At 41.3% G+C, this 27,950-nt stretch overlaps 1 protein-coding gene across 1 annotated transcript in view; it reads left to right on the top strand.

Annotated features, from left to right (window-relative positions):
* Nucleotides 1-10,898, top strand: part of BCKDHB (branched chain keto acid dehydrogenase E1 subunit beta) — a 109,626-nt gene extending 98,728 nt beyond the window's left edge. The window contains exons 10-11 of the mRNA XM_058801113.1: nt 5,090-5,242; nt 10,560-10,898. Coding sequence (XP_058657096.1) covers nt 5,090-5,230 — 141 coding nt within the window. The 3' untranslated portion in view covers nt 5,231-5,242; nt 10,560-10,898. The remainder of the gene's footprint in view (nt 1-5,089; nt 5,243-10,559) is intronic.
* Nucleotides 10,899-27,950: the final 17,052 nt, after the last annotated feature.

Genomic DNA, 27,950 nt, shown 5'->3' with positions numbered 1-27,950 from the left:
GCAGTGCCGATTTCTTTGTGCAGTTCTGCCACCAAGACAACTCAGCCAACAGCTTCAAGTTAATGATCTTGCTGTCAATGTCTGTTGGAGTGGTTCTGTTGTTAACTTGATAAGGAAAATTTAATAGACCATACCAGTTGTGTATTGGGTAATTAAAGATTTTTCCATTCATTTTTTAAGCTGTCTGAAATGAAATTTGAAAGCAATCTTCAAGCCTGTGTATGAATTGTTCATTTTATGTTATAATGCTTTATCTTTTATGGAATAAATTTGAGTTATTCTATAAATACTCTTTTATATAATTTATTACTGCAAAGACAATATTTGCAGTTAATTACATTTTAATGGTAACAAGGCAATTACTTACACAGAACGGACATTTTTTTCCCCCTAAATTTTTCTTTGTTTTATAATTACTGAAGTATTTTGTAAGTAAAAGTATGATCTCTTTTGGCAATTACAAAATAAATAATTTTAGCAACTAACTATTTTTATGTATTTGACAAGATATTAATTACATATATTCAAAGAATTGGTAACAAATAAAATGGATCATTATTAATCTGTGCTAAGTTATATAGTCTTAGAGTGATTTGAACAGGAGAAAAATATTTGACAGAAGTTAAAAGTTTATAACATACATCTGCGGAGTTCTCTGAGGAAAAATTGTGTCATGGTTGTAACTATCAGGAAAAGATTTATAAAAGTACTTTAAGACAAAAATGGCTAAGCTGTTGGAAAAAAAAGTTCCTCTGAAGAAAGAATGTATAGATCACTCTCTCTACTCATATCTCAAATTGAGAATATCTCGTGGGTGCATTGTATAGTACTTACGTAGCTCTTAGAAGTGACTGTTCATAGGAATGTGACATATATTTGTTATCAAAGCAAATTGTGTTTAAAATGTGTAGCATTTGGTGCTTGCAGCTGCAAAGGAAGGTATTGTACTGCAACTGAGAAACATATGAAAACTGAAGACGTTTGACTTTTCTGTTATAAAAAGTAGATTTTTAAAATAAGACATTTTTAAGCAGAAACCAAGGAAAAAGACGTTTAGTCTTTATTTAGTGTCAGCTTTATTGCATGAAATCCACATTTTATAAAATGGGACTTGGTTGAAAATGTCTTTGGAAAGCTTCTTTTGAAAATATAAGTTATGAGTTAAAGAACAGATTTTATTATAAATGAGATTTCTGTGTTCATTATTAACCTATAATAGGTTTAATCTTATTTTTTAAATAATAGGTAATTTACTGTTGAAAATCTGTATGTGGAAGTAATTGATAATATAGATGTAACAATCACAAAAAAAGTGGTCTGAAATAAATTTTCTTAACTGTTTAAGCCCCACACTTGAGTTCATGGCAACAGCATAAATAAATCTGAATAAAAATCCAGAACAGAAACTGAAACTCTGATGCAGTAAGTTCTCCCTCTGAAAAGTTCTATAATTAAATGCGTGGATTTAAAATTTTATAATCTATAGATGAGATAGCAAAATTCAGAGTTCTAATTGACAGTACTGACCACAATTTAATTAAAGCTTTGCATCCTGCAATTCATTTGCAAATGAATTTCTGAGTCTAAATTTTGTTGTAATTGTCAGCCAAAAAATGAGTATTCCTGCATGAAGAATGTTCCTACAGTTTGCCTTGTGTAATGGACTTTATGTTTAGTCTTCTTTTTATTATAATAGCTATAATACCACAATAAACATCAAGAGTTCCATCTAACTCACGCTATTCATATTAGCCTTTTATATAAACTTTTTGTTTATCATCCTTCATAAAGTAAATTCCTGTACTCAAGAAGGAGTTGTAAAATCAGTGGTCTCATGTAGATACCTTCTGGAATTCTAGTAGCTGTTAATTCTGAGTAGCTGTTTTTGGGGTACTTGTAGTATTGCAAAATAATAATAGTGTGGGAGAGACTCTGAGGACATAATATATTGCAGAAGTAATTTATTTTTAAAGGAAAGCTTTCTCACTTAGGAAGTATTCTACACACAACAGAAATTAAAAATAATTTAAAAAATCCTATTGATGGATTTTAATCCATGCCAGCTACAGGGGTAAATGAAATAGATCCAAAATATAGAAAAAAAGAAATTAGGATTGTAATGGGGGAAAGACCAAGTTTGAATTTGCCTGATTTGCTAGCTATGCATTAAATAGTCTCATTTACCAGTACTTACTTACCAAAGTGTTTGCATTTGAAGATCTTTTTACTGTGACTGTAGAATTGTAGAGATTCCCTTCAGAGGAAGGACAGGCTGGAGCAAAAAAACCCCTCTTTTAACTATCTTCTTCTTGCCTAGGTGCCTGAAAGCACTTCCTCCAAACAGCAGATGAGATTGCTTTATTTTTTCATACATTGCAGATGGATGAGTAATGTTTTCTTTCACCAATGCCCAGTAATGGACTTGATTTTTTATTTTATCCTTTTTGTACAAGTATATATCTCTGTAAATGTCTGCAGTTCTCATTCCAAGATTTTTAAAAGTTTTTAACTTAGAACCCTGATTTAGCAATGAGTACCTGTATCTCTGATAAAAGTAAAATATGCTTTTAAATAAAGCTAAAAGAAACGTGGATAAAATTTTCTATATTAGCATACTGAGACATTGTAATCTGGGGAAATAGATTGAGTGTACCACATACTGGAGGATCCATTTCACATACAATTATGTAACATCCAGCAAGTCCTTGGTTTTAGGTCCTATTCTAAAAAATCAAGGCATGTGATTGTTTTAAAGTGTTGCATGTGTGATACATTTGACTGATTGCTGTGAATTTCAAGAACACATTTTTATTGTGACCTGTGCTCTTAAGATGTTTTGAAAAGTCTTAATGAGAGTGTATTAAGCAGCGAATGTTCAAATAGAATTATGTGACCAATTATATGCCTTTATATCTTAATATAATAATATATTTTCCAGAAAGCTTTCAGTGAAAATCAAGCAAATGAAGGAAAATTGGCAAAAGTCATATTGAATAACTGAGGCCAGAATTTGGCTTCTGCAGTTAGGAAGCAGGGCAAGAACAGCAATTTAATGTTTTGTTGGATTTTTTTACATTAAAAAAATTTCAATACATTGAACTAATAACTATAGCTGTTGGTTTCATAAACACTTTTCTTACAAAATAATAATTTTTTACTTTAACTGAATTTTGGAGGTTATGGATATTGTGCTAATAGAGTATTTTTTCATACAGGTTTTCAAAACTAAACATTTTACACTGAACCAGAAATCCCATGCCTACTACTTTACTTCCAAAACCATTTAACTTTAAAGTTTTTTCCTAATATCTTTCCTGGGGAGATATCAGTTTGTTTAAACAGTCTGTCTTCTAGATAGTGGTCTGTGTTGGGCACTTGAAAACAGCACTGCAGGGCTGGGAGCCTGCAGGTCTGGAATATACTTGCATGTTTTGGTGTAATGCAACTGCCAGGTGGATTGGGCAGTCAGTTTTGGCATGGTCCAAAATCTATTGTCTTGTCTTACTGGTCAGTTACAACATGGGAATCAAGGTCTGTTTAGTATCAAAATTACCCTTGCCAGCAGGTCAGAGTAGGACATCATGATCTATCTCATGGACAGATAAAGGACTTACTACACTCTGCTTTCCAGGGTTTTGTGTTGATGTGAATCTTTTGCTTTGCAAAGAAAAGACTGCCTAGAAATGGAGCTCAAAAATATTTATATTGTTTGTCTTTATCTTTTACCTCAGACCTACTCAGAGTGTGAAGTTTTCTAGGTGAATTAATGCACTATGAAGTGTAATTGATACTGTGTGCAATCACATGACTTCTTGGACTTTTTACTTTGGTTCGTTGTCCAGAAAAACCCATCTGACAATGCTGGAGTGAAAGGTTGAGATCTCAGTGTGTTACCAGTACCTTCTATACTGCCAAACAGTGATGTATAGAAAGCACAGTAAGTGGAATTAGGCTGCCATGGACTGCAAGGCAACGTGCGTTCAAAACAGTTCATCAGTCTGAGAAAATACTTGGCACTCGTTTGTAGAAAAGCATTTTAACTTTTCGTTCAAGCATTTGTAGAAAACCTTTTAAACTGTTTTCCCTGTGGGCCTGGCGGAAAAGGACCAGTAGATAATACTTCATCTTCCATTTTGCTGAGCCAAGTACAGGGGAAGTTGGCCAGGATTTCTCAGTTGCTGCACGCCATAAAGGAGAGACCAAGAGGAGACATGTTTTATCACTTCATTTGTCTGCTTTGGAAAGCAAATACCTATACTAAAGATACGGGGAGAAAAGGGAGCTGAAAATTAGCATCAACATCAGTTTGGTCTGGCTAAGTTATTTCTACATCCACTTCTTGCAGGTATTTGTGGTCCATGCCATCATTCTGGCACTTGAGAATGAGAAGATGGAAACCCCACTATTTATTTGGTTGTTAAGGCTGATAATGTTACATATTTACAGGTTACTTTCAAATTAATGTGGTGTTTGTAATATTTTGTGCTGTTCTAGGTCAAGTAATGAAACATTATGAATCATTATCAAATCTGATCTCCAAGTAGAACACAAATTGTGGAGGGTTGAGTAGAGCATGGATTTGACTGAAAGGTTGGAGATATGCAAATCCACTTACTTTTCCTTACTGCTTAATGCTTAGACAGAGCCTTAATAATCTAAAAGTTGAAAGAATTTTGAATATGGTGTTCCTTTATCCAACAAATAATATGCACTCTTAGATTATATAATTTTTCTATATGTTTAAAAGTGGCACAGGAAAGAGACTCTTACTCCTTTGCTCCTAAAATATTTGTTTCTTGTCAGGAGTTGTCTGAATGTATAGCAGATGTACTAAATATAATCTGGCTATGACTTAATGCAGCACACATGCAGAGAATGAAAATAACATTAATATGATTTGTATTTTTAATTAGGACCTTTGTGCAAGAGGAAGACTATTCTGGTTATGGCTACTTATTCTGTGATATAAATAGAACTTCTGAGTTTCCAGGACTGTCTGTCTGGCAAAGTTCATATGACCCCAGTTTGTGATTCAAGACTCCTGAAAAGAATGTCCTTGCTAACATTTATTCTGTATTTTTGTTAACAGGAGGAATGCTTTTTGAATTTAGAAGCTCCTATTGCAAGAGTATGTGGCTATGACACTCCCTTCCCTCACATCTTTGAGCCTTTCTACATCCCAGACAAATGGAAATGCTATGATGCTCTTAGAAGAATGATTAACTACTGAGCAATAGTACAGGTGAGGAATAACAGCTTGTACTGACAGGTTACCTGCAAGGGTTCTGACAGGATTACTGTAAGGTTTGGGCCTATAGTACTACTTGTTTATTAAATTAATTTTTTCATTATTGCATTATTTATTTAATTTATTCGTTTATTTATTTATTTTTAATAAGATTTGCCTCTTACAGCTTTGGGCCTTCAGTCTTAAAGGCATTTGAATATTTTTGAGTACTGCCATTGAAATCAGTGTTTAAAATTAATTACCTTGCTTAATCAATTTGAATATTAAGTGTCTTGAATCTTGAGAAGTGAAAAGAGTACAAAGCAAAGGGTGAAAAGAATACTTATGCAGAGAATATATTTTAATCTCTATTAGAATACTCAAGAGTTACTTCGTAGGCAAACCACAGTGTTAAATTTTATAATTTTTCACTCCTCAGTGTAGCCTGTAATCCTGCAACGTACAAATAACACCCAATTTACTCTGAATATTGGCTCTGTGTTGTAAACACACATAAACCACTGGAAATAATGTGAAGCATCTGTAGTGTCTTACAGTTCTGTTGAAGTACTATTGTTTAATATTTATTAAAAAATTATTTTTCTTTACAGTCTTCAATGTAATTTAATCATGCTTGAAGATTTCTGTTTACAGAGTACAAAGAGTGTGAAATAATACATATTCCTGTGTCTGTTACTCGCAGTCTGTAACATCTTTTGTTTCATTATAATATTATACTAAGTAACATTTGACTGTGGAGTGGGCTGATGAGGATTTAGAATTGTGCTGTGGGGGAACTTCTGGTGTATAATGATCAAAGTTTAACAGTTTAGAAAATGTGTTAACAAAATGTATTCTGTGTTTCCTTTAACTGAACAAAGTAACCTGGTTTTTGAGATACAGTCTTGATGGATCTTGTCCATGAGAAATGAGAAGAAGAAAACAACAGAAACTATAATGGACATGCAAGGAATTTTTAGCTGTTGACACCCAAGACAGGAGGGCCAAGGTGGGCCCTAAATGACGAGTGCCATCTTCTGTCTGTTTTACCTCTACATGAAACTGTGAAGTAAATTTAGAGGCATGGATAGAAGGTTACCAATACCATAATGTTAAACCCCTCCCCACATCAAATCAGAATGATACTTCCTATTCGTCTATGCCATTCTCCGATCCATCCCAAACAAACTAGGAGGTGTACTAGCCTTAGCCGCCTCAATCCTCGTCCTGTTCCTCACTCCATTACTACACACATCAAAACTGCGATCAATAACTTTCCACCCTCTATCAAAAATCTTATTCTGAACTCTAGTTGCTAACATCCTCATTCTAACCTGAGTAGGCAGCCAACCAGTAGAACACCCATTCATCATCATTGGCCAACAAGCCTCATTCACTTACTTCACAATCATCCTAGTTTTATTCCCCCTTGCGGCCGCCCTAGAAAATAAAATACTCAAACTCTAATTAACTCTAATAGTTTATAAAAACATTGGTCTTGTAAGTCAAAGATTGAAGACTAAACTCCTTCTTAGAGTTACCCCACCACCCTGTCTCAGGAAGAAAGGATTCAAACCCTCATCTCCAACTCCCAGAGTTGCTTTCAGGAGATGTTTTTGTTTCTGCTCTGTTTGTTTCCTTCAAAAGCAGAGTTTGTGTATGAGAAATGGGATTGCTACCAGTGATGCAGTTTCTGCAAAAAATAATGTAGTTCTACTTTTTCATACATAAAAATGGCTTATTACTGACATACCAGAGCATTTCATAGAATCACAGAATATGCTGAATTGGAAGGGAACCATCAGGATCATTGGGTCCAACTCCTGGCCCTGGGGAAGACATCCCAAGAGTCCCATCATGTACCTAAGATTGTTGTCCCAAATGCTTCTTAAACTCTTTCATGTTGGTGCTATGATCACTTCTCTAAGTTTCCTGTTCCAATGCCCAGTCACCCTCTGGGTGAAGAACCTTTTCCTGATATCCAACCTAAACCTTCCCTGACTCAGCTTCATGCTGTTTCCTTTAGTCCTGCCTTATAATGAGAGTGAAGAGATCAGTGCCTGCCCCTCCTCTTCCCCTCACAAGGAAGCTGTAACTGCAGTGAGGTCTCCCCTCAGTCTCCTCCAGGCTGAACACTCAGCCACTCCTCACACAGATTCCCCTCAAGGCCTTCCCCATCTTTGTTGCCCTCCTTGGACACTCTCTGATAGTTTAATGTCTTTCTTACATTGTGGTGCCCCGAACTGCCCCCAGTACTCGAGGTGAGGCTGCCCCAGTGCAGAGCAGAGCAGGACAATCCCCTCCCTTGCCCAGCTGGTGATGCAGTTCTTAGTGCATCTCATTTCCTTGGAATTAAAAGTAAAGCTGTTTTCGGACCTGTCATATTTTTTGTAGAATATGTAATCAGTGCTCTTCTTTTTATAACAGTTGTCCTTGCCTTTGTTCTGGGTTGAAGTAACCCCACTAAAGATTTATTTCCTCTTTTGTTTGGCACCTCTGTAGCAAAGTCAGGGTATCTTACATAAGGAGAATGGTTTGGTTGTATCTGTTCCTCGAGGCAAGTTACTGGCTCATGCTAGATAGCCTCTGATTTGTTCCTTTTCAGAGGAAACCAAAGGACCAAACCTTTGGTCCTCTATAAAAAAGGGGGACAAACTGAGGGCATTTGTTTGTTCAGAGACTTAGTTAACCCCCTGTTCCTCTGTAGGATGGTAAAGTGAGGGAAAAATGGGTTCTGAGATTGCATTGAATTTGCGCACAGCCCAATTTCGACACTGGAAATCCACACTAACCCTGGTCTAAAAAATTTGCCTGGACTTAGCATGTTAAGGAGCAGGTTTATTAGAGGTTGTCTGAAAAACAGTGTCAAGACACAGAAAACTCTGCTTTCTGCTTTGTCTAACAAAACACCCAGATGTTGAGGCCCATAGCACCATATATTTTGGTTGGTGTGACTACATGTTAGTGTCACAGAATGAGCTGCTCAAAGTTTTTCTGTGTTTTTCTATGAGAGAACATTAATGTTCCTTGTTGTAAGGCACATTTCAGGGGAGTATTCCCTTATTTTTCTGTCTGCTATATATTGGTCTTACATACTTGACACAGCAGTTGCAACAGACCTCCATTCTGCTGTCAACTCCACCGAGTTTGCCTGTAAGGTAGCTCACTTATGTTTCTAAGAAATTAAAGGATTGCTTTATATTTGCTTATTTTTGTACTCATGGTAGCATTTGTTACTTGCCATTGGTACAGTGATGGATTTAAGTGTTCCAAACCATCTCATATGTTGTTCTAAGAAATGGTTATACAGTTTGTGTGGATTTGAGCACAGCCAGTCCTTCTGGATGTTAGAGGGGTTGGGCCCCTTCATGTCCTACTGTTGGAGAGGCAGGGCAGCTAGGATTTCCCTGAGGTGGAGATGGGTGTAGGGTTGGCTTTTGAGTTACAAAAATGGTCAAGCTGGTGTTGTGGTTTAACCCCAGCTGGCAACACAGCTCCACACAGCCTCTCTCATTTCCCCCCAGTGGGATAGGGGAGAGAGAACTAGAAAAGTAAAAATATCTGGGTACTGTGGTTAATAATTTCTAAAGTTAGCAATGTTATCTTAATGTACATTTAGTTTTGTTCAGCCTATGTTGACAGCATCTCATGCACAGGTAGTTGCTTATCTTGAGTTTGTCAGTACAGATGGATTTCCTGTGTAAAGACAGTGTTTGTTAATGTGTCCTGTGTACCTCGCCAACGAGACAGGCAAGAGCAAAGTCTCTGTCTTTCAGCAGCTCCTCAGTTATTAAAATTTCTAGCTATGTTAAGTATATGAGAAATAGCTTCCAGATAGGCAGCTGTGTTCCAGATAACTCTCTGTAGTTGGAAAACAGATAAAGATAAAAATGCGGTGAGATTAGGATGGATATACATTTCCTGGGTAAATGGAACAGTGTCTGGCTGTTTGTTTGAGGGAAAAAACCCTAAAAGAAGAAACAGAAGATAGCCATGAAACCAAAGAAAATAGTGACAAGATTTATGAAATATGCTCTTGTTCATAAATACCTTGAAGGCTGACTGTAGCATCGAAATGGCAAGTATTTAAGTGCATTTCTGTTAATTTTGCAGCTTTTACTACCACATTTGCATATTTTGTTTTCTTGTCAAATTCTGAATTTTAAAGCTAGGTTTCACTTTACCTCCATAAGAGTGTGTGTGTTCATGGAGAGCCACTGTTACTCATACAAACCTACTCTCTAAAAATGCAGCACACTGAACTTCATTGCAGAACTATTGTATGAGAAATTTAATCTTGGTGCTTAAAGGTTAGGTGATGTTAGGGGATCTTATGGGACTGGTTTAAATTTATTTTTCCTTCCAAGCATGCAGTTGAAATTGGTTGTGCTGGGAAACAGGAAGGGACCTGGAAGGTACTTTAGTTAGTAATTGTGTCTTCCTTGCACTCCTGGCTGTTTGGCAGGACTTCATACAGGTTAGCTTGAGGACAGGACAACTGTACTTCCTCTCCCTGTTTGGTAAATAAGATATGAGAGACTGTGCAAGATCTTTTTAACCTGGGACTAACAACCTGTTTCTTTCAATACATAAATCAAAAATGTGGCAGACAAGACTGCCTGCTTAATAAGAGCTATCTGTAACCCACTAGAATAAACAACCTCCAGAAACTTGAGTAGGACACAACATTCCTGGTTTATAATCCTTTCCTTCTGGATGACAAAAATCATACAGGTGGTCAGTGAATCATGTCTTTCTTACAAGTGAGTAGTCCACATATAAGATACCACTCTACTAGAGCTATGAGTTAGACTGTTAGTATGGCTGCTGCAAATCTATACTTGCATTCAGACATTGCTGAGAACTCAAGCAAGATCAATAATGAAATTATCTTAAAAAAATCCCTGTAAACAGGAAAGGTGTTGCCTATAGTTTCTTTACCAGACCCCTCTTCTCTGTAATAGTAGAATGAGACTATATCTAGTAGAAAAAATACAAAACATTTAATGCTGAACATTCTAGAGTAGGAGGGAAGGTAGTTCATCTTATATTTCTTTGAGTAAATGGCAATAATTAGTGGTGTGCTGTGCTGAATCTAGGTATCATTTGCAGCATTTCTAATTTCTGTGGGTCTACCCAGGCAGACATGAAATAGTATTTAATACAAAATCAGTAAGTAATTGATAGTAATTTGTTTTAATTCATACACCTTGAAGTTAGGACATTATGAATTTAAAAACTAAGATTACCCTGGAGTGAGCTGTCTGTTTAATGTGCAGATATTAGTTTCAGTCTTCACATTTATAATTTATTTTGTCATCTTTTTCTGCAGAGAGGAGAAGAACAACAGGGAAATACAGAAGCTGCCTTCAAAACTCTTGACATTTAATCAGATCTTTTGGGTTTGGAATTTACATAGCAGACTTTTCTTTTAACTCAGCTATCCTAAATGTTCATCTTGGCTATTCTTCAGCAAGTTCAAATTTTCCTTATTATGAAATCAGTGATGGGCAGGTGATTGTTACAGTAAGTACTTTCAGATGTATTCAAAGATATTCCAGATGTTGAATGAAAATTGCACATTGCCGTGCTTCACTAGGCTACATCTAGACTTCACTGTGTAAATATTAGAAGCAGAATTTTATTCAATAAAACATGTTATGCTCATGTAGTCTCTTCGTTTTGCTATTGTTTTGGAAGAACCCAAAGAAGTTATTTGAATGTGACTGTTTTCAACACAATAAACCTTACACAGCCAGACCAACTTGTGTGATAGAGACCTGCTTTAGCTGGTGGCATCAGTGTTTTACTTGAGTGGCTTCATGCAAAATAGTCCCTAATACTTGATTTCCCTTTCTGCATTTTTCTTGAGAGGGGAGGAGAGCTTTCTTTGCCTTGTTGCTGTGAGGGAGAGGGTTAATTGGTACATCTTTGCTGCAATATCCTTCCTTCTAGAATTGGAATGTGTTTGCTATTAAGCAGCTAGGCAAAAAACAATTCCTCTTCTTTTTGCCTGCTTTGCTCTCTGTACAAATCAATCTCATGCTGCATTGCTTCTTACTGAATAGGGGAAGAACTGGGGGGGGTTGAGGAGATGGAGGACTGTAGCCAGATAATCACATTTCTGTGATTGTTCAGGAGGGTCTTTCTCAGAGAAAGAAGAATACCTTTGTACACAAACCTGCTCAGGACAATCCTCAAGGAGACAGGTAAAACACACCAGGGAGGAACTTGAGGGGGATAATTTCACATTCAGTATCAGTGGATCTATGGGAAGTGCTAAACTGTTATCTTTTCAGGTCTTACCATTTTGTGTAAGATTCTGTCTTCACAGTTTGTACACTCCCTAAAGAATTTCACACTTGATAATGAAGCTAGTTCTTAATGTATCCAGTCAAAATGAGATTGTTGTCAAATTGTGTAAGTCTCCTGTAAATGCCATGTATAGAACTTGTTTATTGTCTGAAGTAAGATAGGTGCATTACATACTTTATATTTTTTTGTGCTGGATGGAAGCTATTTTGGTCATATGAAGAAAAATGGTTTTAAAAATTATTTCTGTCTTTGTAAAAAATTAATAGATATTTTAGTAACTGTCTCCTAAAAATGTACTGTTACTGTATTTCAAAGCATATAAAATAGATGCAATTATAGTACTGCCTTAGTAAAATGTACTTTGGTAATTAATAGCCTTAACAAAATATACTTTGTATTTACAGTTTTCACAGAAAAAAGTGATTTCTAATGTAGTGCAAAGCTTAAATTCAAGTTTCCTGTATTGATATTTGAAATAATATATTTCTTAATAAAGGTGTAGAAAATATTTGCTCTTAATGTGGACTGCTACAATCCAATTTAGGGGCAGGTTTTGTGTTTTCGGTGACTGGTGTTGTGTTGGTTTTAATAGTATAAAAATTGTTCCTTTCTCCTCTGTTTGGGGTAATAGATTATTTTTCCCTGACAAACATGGATTAGTGTTCTTTAGGAGGTGCTGCCTCCAAAAGCCTGCCTAGATGGCAGTATTCACTCACATAACCCATGCTCAAGGATGGAGGCTGTTTAAGTGCGTGCTACGGAAAAATGACTTACAGTACTAAACTGGATGGGAAGGTGTATGCTGGTACATACAAATAACTGTTTCTTATTAAGTTTCCTAATAATAAAATCCAAAGACAAGTCATATTTTCTGGGTTTTAACCAGTTAGGTCTCCTAATTTTATTCTCAGATTTAACCTGGGCAATGATTGTTTCACACTAAGTAACTCCTAAAGGAAAAATCATGTCACTACTCCTTGCTAATAGTCCAGAAAATTGGTAATCTACCTAATCATGCTCATTTAACACCAATTTTTGTAAATACTTATGGTACAAAGTTAATTGCTGGGTCCTGAGATCTTCACTGAAAGGGTTTTCAAATATTGGAAGAGCTGCAGGGAAATAGGGGAGTCACCATGCCTGGAGGTTTTTAAAAGGTATGTAGCTTTGATATTAGGAGTATGGTTTAGTGGTGGACTTGGTTGTGCCAGGTTAATGATTGAACTGGGATGATCTTAGAGGTCTTTTCCAGCCTAAGTTATTCTATTATTCTATGAAAGACCTACACAGCCCTCCTGGGACCCCAGATTTATTAACTGGAGATGAAAGACTTGTATCCTCTTCTGTCATCTAGCTCACTTAAGATTGTAGTGCCATAACAACCTCACAGTAATAAACAGTGCGCTGATTATATAAAAATTGGACTTAAATCATTAGAGGTATTCTTCCTCGTGGAAGTGCATGTGTTTGTAAGAGGATTAGCCAGTAGTACATTCTCACTGCAGTAGCCAGGAGCCTTGACACAATGACCTTCTGCTCCTACAGTCTGATAATCAATTCTGAGCCCATTAATCTTTCCAGACAGATTTCTTGCTCCCTTAGCTAAAACCCGGTGTTCCTGGTACACTGGTATACTACAGAAGCTCTGTTCTAGCCACATAACTTCAGAGGCAGCAACTGAAAGGAATCCATTCAGCAAGCTGGCAGAGATTGTTATCACAGCAGCTCATGGGGTTCAGTGAGCATTATATGTTCATAACAAAATAAGCTGACACAGTCTGTAAGCTCTGCCAGATTTCAGCAGACCTGAAATAAGGATGCAATTCTTTTGTAGCTCTTTTTCAGCTTAGCTGCTCTGCAAGATACACATTGATTAGATATGGGAGGGCTACAGCTGACTTCAGAATGAAACATGATTTTTAGAACTTAGTTCAGTTGCTTGTGCTTTGGCATCAAGTACCATTTGAGGCACCCTGGGGTATCCTGCATGGTCTCCATGTCTCCAGCTGCTGCTTCCATAGGTCCTATGTGGTATCTGCCAACCCCCTGTGTATCTTGGGTGCCTCAGGGCATCTCAAATAGCATAGATGCTGGCATTCAGGCATCTAAATGGAGCCCTTTGTTTTCTAGAACTTAGGATAGCTGATGTCTGACTGTTTTTCTGTGAGCTTGCATAAAATGCCAGCAATGAGATTGGTCTATTCCTTGATTTTCCAGGTAAATTGGGCAAATCCTCAGTATGTATGTAAGGTGGGATACATGATGTTGTGTGTGAAAGAAAGTATCATCTCCTAGGTGATGGGCTGATGCTGCACTGGCCTGTTGGTTCCCCAAGGAGAATAATTTAGAGCAAAACCCCAGCCTTGGAACTGTTACCTGGCTGGAGTTGGTTGCCATATGTCACAAGGTTTCTGATGATTATCTGAAGGTAACGGGGAAAGGACCTAGTTCTATTTCAGTAAAACCATGAGCAACAGGAGTGAGTTAATGGGAGATGAGTCCCCTTGCTTTCTGTAGGCTCTGTGTGGGATTCAACTCAGGATTAAGCCACCTAAATGTGTCTGGATTTAGGTGTGTATGACTGAGCAGAGCAGTTGAGCTGGTACTAAGTTCCTTTAAGGTAATCTTGACTCATTCTGCAGGCTGAACTGACTCCATTGACTGGTCTCTGCATGGTGCCACATTAGGTGCTGTAAGGTGTCCTGCCTGGCCCTCAGCTGCTTGTCTGGAAAGGTTCAAGTCTCCCATCAGTGCTTGGTCACACCTGCTGTACTCAAGGTACATCTTTCACCATGCTCAAAGTCATCTGGGGCATCATTGCTAAATGTCTGGGCAACAATTCCCCAGTGGCTGTGGCTGCCATGGGATCACAGCCCAAAGGTAGGCATTAGATTCTTAACTTCAGACAAAATTTCTCATTCTATGCTTTTGGCAGAAGGGATAGAATGGAGAGGAGGCACATGAAGTGTTTTGAGGATGCTGGGGCCATGGACTAAGTGGTGTAAGAAGCTGGGGGAGGATGATCTGTCCTTCAGTCCAGCTGCTACAAGCAGCATTGGCCTAATCCATACTTCAGGTCATGTAAGTCATCCCTAGCCCTCTAACAGAAAGAACTAAACCTCCTGATGAGCAATACCAATTAATTTGATCAGCTGCCTATTTTCATATTTCAAGGGCAGCACTGAAGCAACCCCAGCCTTGGTTTTATATTACTTGCTTTGAAATTGCTTTATGGTCTTTGGTGAGGTTTTTAAACCCTATTTTTGTCTGCCAAAATAATTCTGCTACTCTAAGAGCAGAAACTAGTGTCTGGTCTTGCTCATGTAGGTCTGTGGCTGACTGTTCTACAGCTGATAGTAATGTGCCACCAGTGTCTCATAAGGCATCCCTGTTGATTCCTGTGTGTAATTAATTACTTTTATATGGTAATTAAATCATCCCTGTTTACTTGCACTCTGCTTGCAGCTGAGTACTTGCTGAAAAGAGAAATTGTTTGACTTGCCTGTGGTTGCTCTCTTGCAGCATTGGTGAGCTCTGCCCTGCCTGAGCCGCTGTTGGTTCCAGGTGTGAGTAGTCTCTGGCAGTTCTGAGACTGACCCGGGCTGCAGACGGGACTTTGTGGATGCTAAAGCTGATGTAGCCCCTTCCCCTCTGCTGGCCTGCAGTCTCAGCTGATGCAGCCCCTTCCCCTCTGCTGGCCTGCAGTCTCAGCTGATGCAGCCCCTTCCCCTCTGCTGCCCTGCCAGTCTCAGCCGTGCTGGGGGCTCCAGGCAGCCCTGCCGAGGCTATGGCCGGCGAAGGGCGCTGTGACTGTGCCGAGCTGTGGCTGTGCCGAGCTGTGCCTGCGGGACCCCGGGTACCTCTGGTTTGGCGGGGGCAGCAGAGGGTGCAGAGCCCTGCCCTGTGGGAGCTGCGACAGCGGCACCGCTCAGGTCAGTGAGCCAGGAACGGGCTCTGGCACGGCTGGAGCATCCAGGCAGGTCTCAGTGGCAGCTGCACAGGGGAGATATTAGAGATTGTGTTTCAGTGATGACCTGGGACCTGACAGGCACTGTGTGACTCCAAGCCTGCCTGCATTTGCAGTGCACAGTGTTCCACATGCAGCTCGGCTGTCTCACACTTGTTTGCTAGTCTAGGGGTTTGCAAGAAGGGGCAAACACAGATATGTTAAAAATTTTTGGATGGTTTGTGCAGGAGGTGCAGACAAGGTGCCCTAAGCAGGACCTGTGGCAGTAACATGGTGCTGTATGCTTTTCTCTACTATCCAGCCTGCTACAGGGTAGTGCCTCAAGTCTAAGCATAAGATGATTGAGATGTGTGTGTCACATAATAAATTGTTTTGGCCTCAGGAATTTTCAAAGATGCCTCTCAAGAGAGTGGTGAGGCAGTGGAGGAACAAAGTGCAGCCTTGTTCAAGTGCTGCTCTGACGGTTTCATGGCATCTCTTGTTGTAACCTACTGATCCTGTGGTTTGTTCACAAAACAGAATTTAGCTTGGGAAGGAAAGTGTGAGCAGGCTGGCATTCAAATGTTAATACATGGAGAACAAAAAGGACTAAGGACAAGCTTAGTGTAAATGTAACTTAGTCCTCTCAAATATTTTTGTCAGTCCCCCCACTCATCTCTTGAGTAAAGTTTCCCCCCTCCCATTTTGCCAACAACCTAGTTACTCCATCAACTACAACACTTTTAAATGTTTGAAGTCATTTTTGTCAGACTTCTATTTTTTTTAATAAAACCAAACTATTGTTCCTCATTTGCTGTGTTACAGTTGACTTAGAGGCCACTGAAGCAAGTGGATGTTGGACAGCCTTACAAAGCAGAGCTGAAGCCCTGGCCTCCTCCTTGGTCCTTCCCTTCCTGGCTTGGCACCATGCCACAGCCAAGCCACAACTTTGCTGCGTGTTTTGCTGCCCCAGGCAGGGGGCTGGGCCCAGGGAGGTCGTGGAGTGAGTACCAGAGCAGTGGCAGCTACTGCTGCTGCTGCTGGGTGATGAAGAGTGAGAGGGAGAAGAGGTGTGAGGAAGGCATTAGCATCTTGTTGCAGGGGCATAGCCATGCCTGTCCTCAACCAGTGACTCCAGCCTTCCCAGGCTTCCCACTCCGCTGCCAGTCCCAGCCCCAGTCCCTTGGGAGAGGGAGCCAGCCTGGATGTCACAGACTGTGCATCTCTCCCTACCGTGGTGCGTGCAGCCACCATGTCCCATCCCCATCCCTTCTTGTTTCTTCTGACCCAGGTGGAGGCAGCTTTGGTGACTTACAGCAATTCACTGCTCAGGCTGTGAAACACCCACTTAGGCAGTGATCTGGCTGTTGTCATCTGCACAGCTTGAGCCTTTGGGAGATGACACTTTATCTAATTAGCTTTCAACGAAGAACGTGTGATTCATCTTGTGTTACGAGCAGTGAAATCACGGAGCATTTTGCTGTCAGCATCGCTAACCGAGCCTCAGCTTCCACAGTACTGCGGCTTAAGGGACGCCCTGTGCAGATTTGTCTGGGTTTCTGTCATTGCTGCACCAGCTCACTCCCCTTCGCTTCATCTGCCTCTGCTCTTGCAAAGCTGTTTTGTGGCAGCACAGCAACTGCCTGCATTCATCCTGATGCTTTGGGAAGGAGGATGTTTAAGTTATTAATGCAGTTAAAATTATCTCGGTGGAGCATAGCCGCAAAAGCAAACTGATGTTTGTGGTGTCTACAGACACACTGAAATTAGTGAGGCTGCTCTTGAATGAATCTGGCTCCATGAGATTGAAATTTAAAGTATCTTTCCCAATGAATTTGATTAATTTTATTTTTAAGGACAAGCAATCCTTAGGTTACAGTCATTTCCTTCCACTGTCCTGGCAACATAAATATCCATACATGAAACATATCCACAGATGAAATCTTAAGATTTTTCAACTAAGTAGTAAATATGGAGCTATCTATTAAGCAACTTCTTTGGATTTATTTGCTTATTTTTCAGCCAGGGGAAATAGTTAAATTCAAGTGAGATTTGTTCTTTTATTATTTATGAAGCTCTTTAATTCTTTCGTTACTTCTGATACTATGCTGAAAAAATCTGCTCAGTAAGTGTTGCTGCAGTCCTGTGCAATGAGCTGAATTATGTCTGTGATTACTCCCCTTCACTGCTTGGGAATATGAAGACCTGGTACTGTATCTGAATGTCCTGGTTTTGGCTGGGATGGAGTTAATTTTCTTCACAAAGTAGCTGGTACAATGTGATGTTTTGAATTGAGTACAAAAATAATGTTGGTAACACCCTGATGTTTTGGGTTTTGCTCAGTAGTGCTGACCCTAATTCAAGGATTTTCCAGTTTGTCATGCTCTGCCAGTAGGAGACAAATGAGAAGCTGGTGGGGAGCAGGGCCAGGACAGCTGACCCAAACTAGCAAAGGGATGTTCCATACCATAGAACGCCATGCTCAGTGTATAAGCTGGGGCATTGGCCAGGAGGATTGCTGCTTGGGGATGGACTGGTCATCAGTCAGCAGCTGGTCACCAAGTGTGTTGTGCCTCTTGTTTCTCTTGGGTTTCATCTCTTTCTTTCCTTTCCAGTATTACTATTACTATTATTATTTTATTTTACTTTGTTTTATTTTATTTCAATTATTAAGCTCTTCTTACCTCAAACCGCAAGCTTTACTTTTTTCTTCCCTATTCTCCTCCCCACTGGGGAGGTGGAGGGGAGGAGTGAGTGGCTGTGCAATTCTTAGTTGCTGGCTGGACTTAAACCACAACACTGAGAAATAAAGCCATGACTCCACTGTCCTGTGTCCTGTACACCTGGAGGACATCAGATCTGCTGGTCATCACCAGACCCTGGCCCTACCAGCCAGTGCAGCTGCAAGGCTTGTGCAGGGCTGACCACCCCTCAGGACAGCCCTGCAGCTCAGGGAGGGTGCTGAGGGCTGGGTAGTGGCAGGAACATCAGATCAGAGATATTCCCATGTGTCTCTGCATGTGAATAAATGGTTCAGGTCTGGGTCACCATCACCAGCTAAATGTTGTGCTCACTGAGGCTGAACAAAATTTCTGTCTCTCTGTTGACATCCTGTGCATCCTTACTGGCCTGCAGCTGTAAGCTCACTCTCTGCAGAATCCTGCATGCCAAGCCAGTCAGGCAGGAATATTCCAGGCTCTTATTTGCACATAAAACCCTCTTTTATTTCCAGGGCCACTGAACTGTGTGGGTGGCAACCCTTTCAGCTTCACCAGCCAGTCATTTCCTCTGCCCACACTGGAAATGATTTAGGTGTCCCTCTGCCTTGAGATGGATGCTCCCTACTTTGTAATTTGCAAGCCCCACCATGATGAGAGTGCAGCACAGAGCTCCCAAGGCAGTGTCCCAAAGCAGGGCTCCACCTTGGAGACTAAGAATGAGCTCAGTTGGGCAGGTCTGGGGCTATTGAAATGCTCCTGGTTGGTTTGATCAAAAATTATTTGCAAGGAAAATCAGAGGGGTTGGCACCATCCATCTGGCGTACAAGTGCTTGAATTTTAGGCTGGTGGAGCAATGACTATTGTTTGTGCATGCATGTGTTACACACTTCAGTGAAGAGCATACTCAAGTATCAGTATCTTGGAGGAAAAAAAATCAACAGAACCCTGTTCATGAGTTTTTAAGAGGCTGTATATAGTGCAGCACTTGAGCTGTGTTCTATTATTTGAAATAAGATGTTCAGAAACATCTCAGTTAAGAAATAAGAAAGTGGCAAAATGTGGTGAAGATTATAAATTGTAAACTACAAAGTAAGCCCACATCTTGCAAGAAAAGCTGCTTTATTCAGACAAGGAAGTGCGCTTAGGCATAGCTTTAAATAGCATGCATCAGGAAAACTCTAAAATTCTATATAATTTTGCATAATTAAATGTAGGTATTTCATCGTACTACAATTTACTGCCTTGCCCCTTGTGCCTACAATGTTGATATTCATCCTAGATTTGAGGAGTTTATTTCAGTGAGAGCTAACCCACACTTGCAGAGCCCAGATTATAATTATCCTGCTGCCAAGTGCCAGTCACGGTTCCTGTTGCCCGTCTGAGCCGCCGGAGCCAGCACCAGGCAGGGAGGCATCCACGGCTGCAGGCGGCTCCCTGAGCAAGCTCTGGCTCACCCCATCCCCATGTCTTCCTTCTGGACTCCTGTCTGCAAGGCTCCTCTGTTTTCCTTTATTGTTTTGCTCCTCTTAGTCCCAGGGTAAATGTAGCTCTGCCTTTTGGCTGCTGAGATCTAGGGATGTTTGGAGAAAAATGTTGTTTCAGGCAGTATAAACAGTAGGAGAAACTCCTGGAAATCTTTTTGTCCTGATATCTTCAAACCACTGAGAGCCCAGTGATGATGGCTGTGAAGTGGACATATGGACCATGGAACCAGGTCTGGTTTCTCTTAGACCTGAAAACTGTTGGGGTTTGATGCACGACCTCACAGGGCTGGGGTGTTAAGCATAAATCATAGAATCATAGAATTGAAAGGGACCTTTAAATGTCATTAGTCCAATCTTCCTGCCATGGGCAGGCACACCTTCAACTAGGTCACGTTGTTTAGGATCCCATCCAGCCTGGCCTAGGACACTTCCAGGACTGGGGCATCTACCACCTCTCAGCAGCCTGTTCCACTGCCTCACCTCAGAGCAGAGAATTTCTTCCTAATATCTAATCTAAATTTGCCCTCTTTCAGTTTAAAGCTTTTCCCCCTTATCCTGTCGCTACATGCCCTTGTAAAAAGTTCCTCTCCAGCTTTCTTGTTGCCTGCTTTAGGTCAGAGAAGGCTGCCATGAGGTTGTCCTGGAATCTTATCTTTAGGCTGAGCACCTCCAGCTCTCCCAGCCTGTGTTCACGGATGTGCTCCAGCCCTTTTATCATCTTTGTGGCCCTTCTCTGGACTCATTCCAAAGGGTCTGTGTGTTTCCTGTGCTGGGGACCCCATAGCTGGATGCAGTGCTCCAGGTGGGGTGTCACAAGAGCAGAGCAGAGGGGCAGAATCACCTCCCTCAACCTGCTGATCAGGCTGCTTTGGATGCAGCCCAGAATGCAAAAAGCCCGGTTGGCTTTCTGGGTTGCAAGTCCACACAGAAATAAACAGGCCAGTGAAAATGACACGAGAGTACTGGGGCTCCAGCTCTGTCCCACACCTGGATAGAGCTTCCTGGCCATGAAAGAATGCAAACCTCCTCAAAGGTGGCGGTGGTGTGCTCAGGGATTTGAAAGGAATTTGAAAGGCTGTGACCAGAGTGCTGTCAGTTTGGCCAGAGCATTCCTGTCACCAGGAAAACCTTTCATGAGCAGTGACACAGATGTGCCTGTGCCTGCAGCATCTCTTGTTTGTGTGGCTGACAGGCAGGGCCTTGCACTGAGCATGCAGACAACCCCATGGCACAGTGCCAGGAGCAGCTCTGCTCTGCCACTGACCTGGGAACAAAAAGGCTGTCGTCCAGTCCAGACTGCAGCCCCTGGATTATGTGCTGTTATAGGTGAAATTCCACTGGAATATTGTGACACATGCAGTGAGCAGGATGAGATCCTCACCTACTCCCTCAGCCAGCAGTGCTCTCAGGGGAAAGCACAGGAGCACCAGGGAAGAGCTGAGGAGCTTCTCCTTCACTGTCAGCATCATCACATCAAAAACTACCTCATCACTTACATTTCTAGTTGAACTAACTTTACCACAGTATTGTCAATAAGCACTGTATACTGCTTTATGCCTTTATTATATATATACTCAGCCTAGGATATGCTATTAGACTGACTATATTTTTTGCTGTGATGGAATCTGTGCGTGTATTACCAAAGTTCAGCTTTTTTCCTTTGCTTCCCCTATCCTTGCCTATTGTTGATTTCTTTGCCTTCATTGTTGAAAGGGAAAAAATGACCAAGAGGCATCTCTGGTGTTTCATGTGGAGAACATCTAAAACTGGCCAGCAATGTACTAAATCAGTTCTTTAAAGTATATTTGATGAACAGATCTCTGATTAGAGAAGGAGATTTGAGGATAATTTCTTTATTTCTGTTAGATATGCCTAAACACAACACCTCCTCCCTAACCCCATTTTTTCGGCGTATTTTTTTTCTTTTCTAAATGTTTTTTTCCCCCTCTTTCTTTTAATTGCATTAAAAAAACCACACAAAAAACACCTGAGTGAAAAGTAGTGATTTTCTGCCAGTGTGCTACATGCCAGCAATTCACACAGGTAAGTATATTGAAAAAGAGGGATTATACTTTAGTTTGTTTGCTAAGATCTGGTTTTAGCTCCAAAGACTTAAGGCAGGGCTTGTAGCAATGTTAGCTAAAACTACTTCCATGAAGATGTAACACTCCTGAATTGACACAATTTCTTTAACAGAAAAACCTGCTTAAACAAAGTCCTTGATTTATTTTTTTTCTCAACCCCACCCCTCAGACTTGGCCACGTTCAGTCTGCAGCACAGGTACAGCTAGAGATGATGAAAAACATGCAAGAAAGTGTGATGGGGGTTAGGTTGCCTGTTTAGCCATTCCCTAAGCAGCCAGGCTTTCAGGGAGGGATTACCACATCCATACATTTCTATTTTTACATCCTGTAGCAAACATGTTATTACCACTGAACTGAGCAAGGCCTGCTGAGACATGAAACTGTGGGCATTGCCTCTCACACACCAGAGGAAGGCAGTGCCACCAGCCCAGCCAGGGGGGTTTGCAGCGTGTCAGCTCTGGAAGCAGTGGTGGGGATGGGATGAGATGGGATGAGGATGCTCAACCCACAGGATCTTGCTCATTGCTCAGCCCCAAGGGAGCCTCAGCCTCCCCCTGCCCTAGCTGCCATTCCTGGAAGAGGAAGGGTTCCAGGGTGAAAATCAGAGCTGGTTCCTTGTTTTCCGTGTCCTCAAGGGGAAGCTGTAGGATGGCACCTGGATCCAAACCTGCTGGCACCTTTGTGGCTTTGCAGAGAGAAATAACCTTTGTCAAGCCCTTTGTAAGTTTTCTGTTTTGCAAGTAGTCCACAGGTCAGTGGTTTGACTGTACAATTCAGCTACCAGGATTAAAGTCTTGAGTGCACTACTGAGCTTCCAAAATAATAATCATAAATAACGCCCCCCAAATTTTTTCTATTGTATGGACATGCCAAAAGATACAGGAAATCCATGGATAGACAGCTTTTTCATTTTGGCATATCCTGTAAGGTTAATACATTTGCTGAAAAGCCCTTTTTCAAGCAGTATTCATGCCAAGAATTCCCTTCTGAAGCTCACAAAATATCTGAAAGAATTAAAAAAATCCTTGTTCAGTACCTGTATGACTTCCAGTTATAATAAAGTCAGTCATGTGGCAGATACGATTGGCCTGATCTTTTGTACCATTTTGGGTGTGTTTACATATTTGAGTTTTCTAATTCAGACCCCTGTGCCAGAGACATGTAGCAACCTTTTCATGCTGAAATCTTTTGAAGTATCATTTTTCACTGTGTTCCCCCACAACCCCACTTTGCATTCTGATACAAAGTGAGAAAACCGATAAATGAAAGGTAAAACTGCTTTTCCAGGTGTGACCTTCACTTCAAGGTTTGCTGGGGTGAGCTGTGCTGTACAAAACGTGTGGGTTTTGCTCTTCCGACCTCCTCTGGGCAAAACTGTGAGCGTGGAAGTGTGGTGTGAGTTAACAACACCACGGTTGGTCCCAGAGGGTCATCTTCTGGATGAGAGGCATCTCTGGAGAGGCTGTGGCTTGGCCAGGCCAGAGACACACGTGCTAACTGCAGTAATAACAACTGGAAATGCCTTGGTTACCTACTTGATGTGTGGGGCCCAAGATGAATGGTGTTCCTGAGGAATCAGTGTTGGGATCAGCGCTGTGGAACATCTCTGTTGGCAGTGTGGATGCTGGGATTGGGTACAGCCTCAGCCATTTTCCTAACGAGACCAAGCTATGTGGGGATGCTGACTTGCTGGAGGGAGGGGATGCCATCCAGAGGGACCTTGACAGGCCTGAAAGGTGGGCCCATGTCAACCTCGTGAAGTTCAACAAGGCCAGGGCAGGGTCCTGCACAGGTGTAAGGCAACATTTACAGGCTGGAAAGAGAATGGATTGAAAACAGCTCCTAGAAAAAAGACTTGGGAGTGTGGCTTGACAAGAAGCCTAGAACTGAAGTGTTGGAAAAGACCTCTAAGATCAGAGTCCAACCATTAACCGAACACCAGCATGTTAGCACAAAGCCATGTCTCCAGGTGCCACATCCACAGGTTTTGAACACTTTTCATGATAGTGATTCCACCACTTCCCTGGGAAACATTTTTCAATGTCTGGCCACCCTTCTGGTAAATACATTTTTCCTAATATCCAACTTACATCTTCCACAGCTTGAGACTATTTCTTCTTGTCCTCTTGCTTCTTATTTGGTAGAGGAGACTGACCCCCACCTGGCTACCACCTCCTTTCAGGGAGTTGAAGAGAGTGAGAAGGTCTCCCCATAGCCTCCTTTTTTTTTTTCAGACTAAACACCCCCAGTTCCCTCAGGCATCCCTTTCAAGACTTGTGTACCAGACCCTTCCCCAGCTCCACTGCTGATGCAGACCAGGATGCCATTGGCCTTCTTGGCCACCTGGGCACGCTGAAGCTCAGAATGGGCCAACAATGTGCGCTTGCAACTCTAAATGCCAGCTGTGTCCTGGGCTGCATCAAAAGCAATGTGGCCACCAGGATGAGGCAGGTGACTCTGCCCCTCTGCTCCTCCCTGGTGAGGCCCCGCCTGGAGTGCTGCATCCAGCTCTGGGGCCTCAGCATAAGAAGGATATGGAGTTGTTGGAAGGAGTCCAGAGGGCCATGAAGATGCTCACAGGACTGGAGCACCTCTCCTATGAAAACAGTCTGAGAGATCTGTGATTGCTTAGCCTGGAGAAGAAAAGACTCTGGGGAGGCCTTATAAGCAGCCTTTCCATACCTAAAGGGGGCCTACGAGAGAGCTGGAGAGGGACTTTTTTCAAGGGCATGTAGCAATAGAACAAAGGGTAATGCCTTTAAACTTAAAAAGGGTGAGCTTATATTACAACTTGGGAAGAAATTCTTTACCATTGGGGTGGTGAAGTACTAGAAGAGGTTGCCCAGGGAGGTGGTGGATGCCCCATCCCTGGAAGTGTTCAAGGTCAGGTTGGCCTGGGCCTTGAGCAACCTGGTCTAGTTGAAGGCTGTGGCAGGGAAATTGGAACTAGGTGGTCTTCAAGGTTCCTTCCAAACCAAACCATTCTATGATTAATTGAAGTTTGGTCTTCAGCCAGCAAGAAAAGCTTGGGTCTGTGAGAAGGGACAGTGCCTGATGATGGGGATAGATGGGAAGGCTTCAGAGATGGGAGGTTGTGTATGGCCTAAGCACAGATGGTGACAGAGACTCAAGAAATTGCACTGGGGAGCCTGGGCCAACCATACCCATAAAGTCTTGGCAGTGATCTCCTCACAGTAGCAGTGGTTTGCAGAGACCCCAGAGAAGATCATAGCACCTGGCAGATGTTAGAAGAAACAGAAGAAAAAAACTGCAGCTCTATGTCAACAGTGAACATGGCATAAAACACCAACCCCAAAACAACCAGCTGCTATAAGGTAACATCAGGAATTGGACCAAGGTGATGGCAATCACCTCTTCTTTTTTGTTTGGGTGAAAGGGATGCCTCAAACAGCAGCATTGGGGTGGTGCCAGCTTTTGGCAGGAGCCCTGGGTGTGTGGGTGAGTAGACACCTTGCAGCACCTACTCCTGGCGCACAGACAGAAGTGCAGCATCTGACATGGCAGGAAAGCCTGGATAATTCTCATTTGCTTTTACTGGAGAAAAAGAGCGGGAGCAGTTCAACAAGAGGCAGTAAAGGCCAGTAGTGCTGAGAAACGCCGGAGCAGAGATCAAGGAGACAAGCTGGAAAAACCCTTCAACAGGTAAAACAGTGACATATTCTTCTTCCTGGGGAAAACCAAATATGGGTGGTAAGAGTTAAAGTCATTTACATGTTCTCATGATGTTGACAGGGAATAAGAGTTAAGAGAACATACCGGTTATGGGTTATGGGTCTGGAAATGTCTGAGAGAGCTGGACCACAGCCAGTAAGCTATGGTAGGAAAGCTCATTAGATCAGGAAGATACTGAAGTGGAAAGCTGGCAGGTCCCTGTGACCATCGGGGTCCAGAAAATGTTTGGGAAGACAAGTCAGGGATGACCAAGAGCATTGTGTCAACAAAACATTAGCAAGGACCTAAATGAGCTGAAGATCAGCTGGGAAGAAGTAGATGAAAGGACCAATGTCTGCGGTTTTGGAGAAATCATCTGCTGGCTTTATGAGTCACAGAGACCAAAACCAGATAGAAACAAGAACTGGGCAGGCAGGCAGAGTTATAACCTACTGGGTCTGGGAATGAACCACTAATTTATCCTGCATGTACTGTATTGCTGATTCCCTCCATATTTGAATTAAAAAATAGGGAGTTTTGCACCCAGAAAAATGAGTAACACTTGTGAGTTTAATTCATACCACTTGCATCACTGCTTCTGTGAATCTGGTGGCCATCAGTTTTAGTATATGTGGGAACCTTGGGCTGTTCTGTTGCTTTAATTTCATCTATTTACTACACTTAAGGTGGGACACTGGAAGGGGTGATGAGCATTGCAAAACTAAGTTGTTTTTGCTGGATCCCACTGCTTTCAGCTCCAGCTACTTTCCTTTCCCATGAAGCCACTGACTGCTGCATGCAGAACTTAATGTCCCAGAGCAATAACTGGAGAGGTGACAGCTGTCACGCACCCGTGGCCAGATGTGTGCACATGGCTGCATCTGCATCTATAACCAAATGGGATGCAGTAAGTTATGGACTGTGGTTTTTACAATGTGCTCTGTTTGCTTGGAGCCTGGCTGAGGGCAAACTGTTTCTGTCACATTCCTGAGATTTTGGGTAAACATTTCTGAGGACCTTTTACAGGGTGTTACTGAAGGCCACCATGACACAGTAATTCAAATATGTGACACCAAGTATTTCTCTGTCCCTAATAGCCTTGTGATGCTTGGGGATTGGGATGCCAGCATGACTGATGGATCTGGTGTTTTCCATTTGCTCTTGATGCTTATTGACTTGCAGGGGAAAGCCACTGATGTGCTAGTTTTTTCCTCCTGTTTGTGTAGATAGTGTCATATCACATCTTGCAATTGAAATTTCTAATAATGGCAACAACCATGGTAAGCCTGCAGTCCACTTGGGAAGAAGAGTGGAAAAAAAGCAGTACTGGTGATGCACCTTGGTTCAGTTTCTACAGCTCCAGCTGACAAATTCAGGATTTCACACAGTAGACAGGACAGAAAGCCTTGCTAAGACTTCTTTTACCTACAGAAAGAGATTGGATCTTTTTTTTTCTAAATGAAACTTTGATGCAGTCAGTGATGAGATGTTCTTGTTTACTGCAATCTCAGAAATATATGGCACATGGTTCCTTCACACAGCATTTCAAACAGCTCATCTGAAGTGTGGCTATTCACTAAATGAGGTAGTTTCCTTTTCAATTGTCATTCCAGAGCAATGCTAAGAATGCAGGCAAAAAATGCCGTGACATAAAACTTGGACTGACTTAAAAATAAGTTCTAAATTAGTTTTTTGCATAATCACCTCTGTTTAGAGGTAGACATCTTTTTTTCCAAAATGCTGATGGCAGTTTTGGGACCACAATACATCTCTTCACAAGTGCAGTAAGCTTCTGGCCCACACTTTCCCAGAGTCTGTCCTGTCACTTGTGCAAATGCCATCAAAGATGCCTGTAGCTCACCAAAAAGCTCCATTTTGGTTATGTTTCTATAATTATGCAAGAAGCACAGGATATGTACCTCTCTAAGCACCTTTATTTTTTTTCATATCAAAACCACTTGTTCCCTTGTTCAGATCAAAGACACTTCGCAGTGTTAGAAGTTTCTTAAAATGAAGAACTAAGCTGAACAATTACAGCACTCCTGCTTGATACCTCTATCAAAGGATACCTTGGCATGCTCATTACTTTTTGCTTTATGCTCTGCTGGGTTTATGTTTGTTTTCTTTTAATCCCAGAAGGACAGGAAGGCTGTAACTGGACGCCCCAGAAGATTTGGTATTCCTATTGCTGTGCATATATTTTCTTAATTTTGTTTTTAAGGCTTCATAAAGTGCTTGTGTACATATTCCAGAAGGTTATGGCAGGTATTTAAAATTGGACTATAATTATAATAATGAAAATTATATTAATGAATTAGTAAATGAAATTATATTAATTAAATGAAATTATATTAATTATTAAATGAAATTTATCATAATGAAAAAAAGACCAATTGGCCAACCAGCTGGATGCAGCAGGGATGGGGAGCTTCAGGGAACTGTTTCTTATTGCATTTGTATTCCTTGGAGTATTTGCCTCTATGCTCTAGAAATTGCTCTGG

This window comes from Ammospiza caudacuta, chromosome 3 (assembly GCF_027887145.1).
Source record: "Ammospiza caudacuta isolate bAmmCau1 chromosome 3, bAmmCau1.pri, whole genome shotgun sequence".
Lineage (NCBI taxonomy): Eukaryota > Metazoa > Chordata > Aves > Passeriformes > Passerellidae > Ammospiza > Ammospiza caudacuta.
The sequence above is the reverse complement of the archived record's forward strand: the minus strand, read 5'-3'. Positions and strand labels throughout refer to the sequence as shown.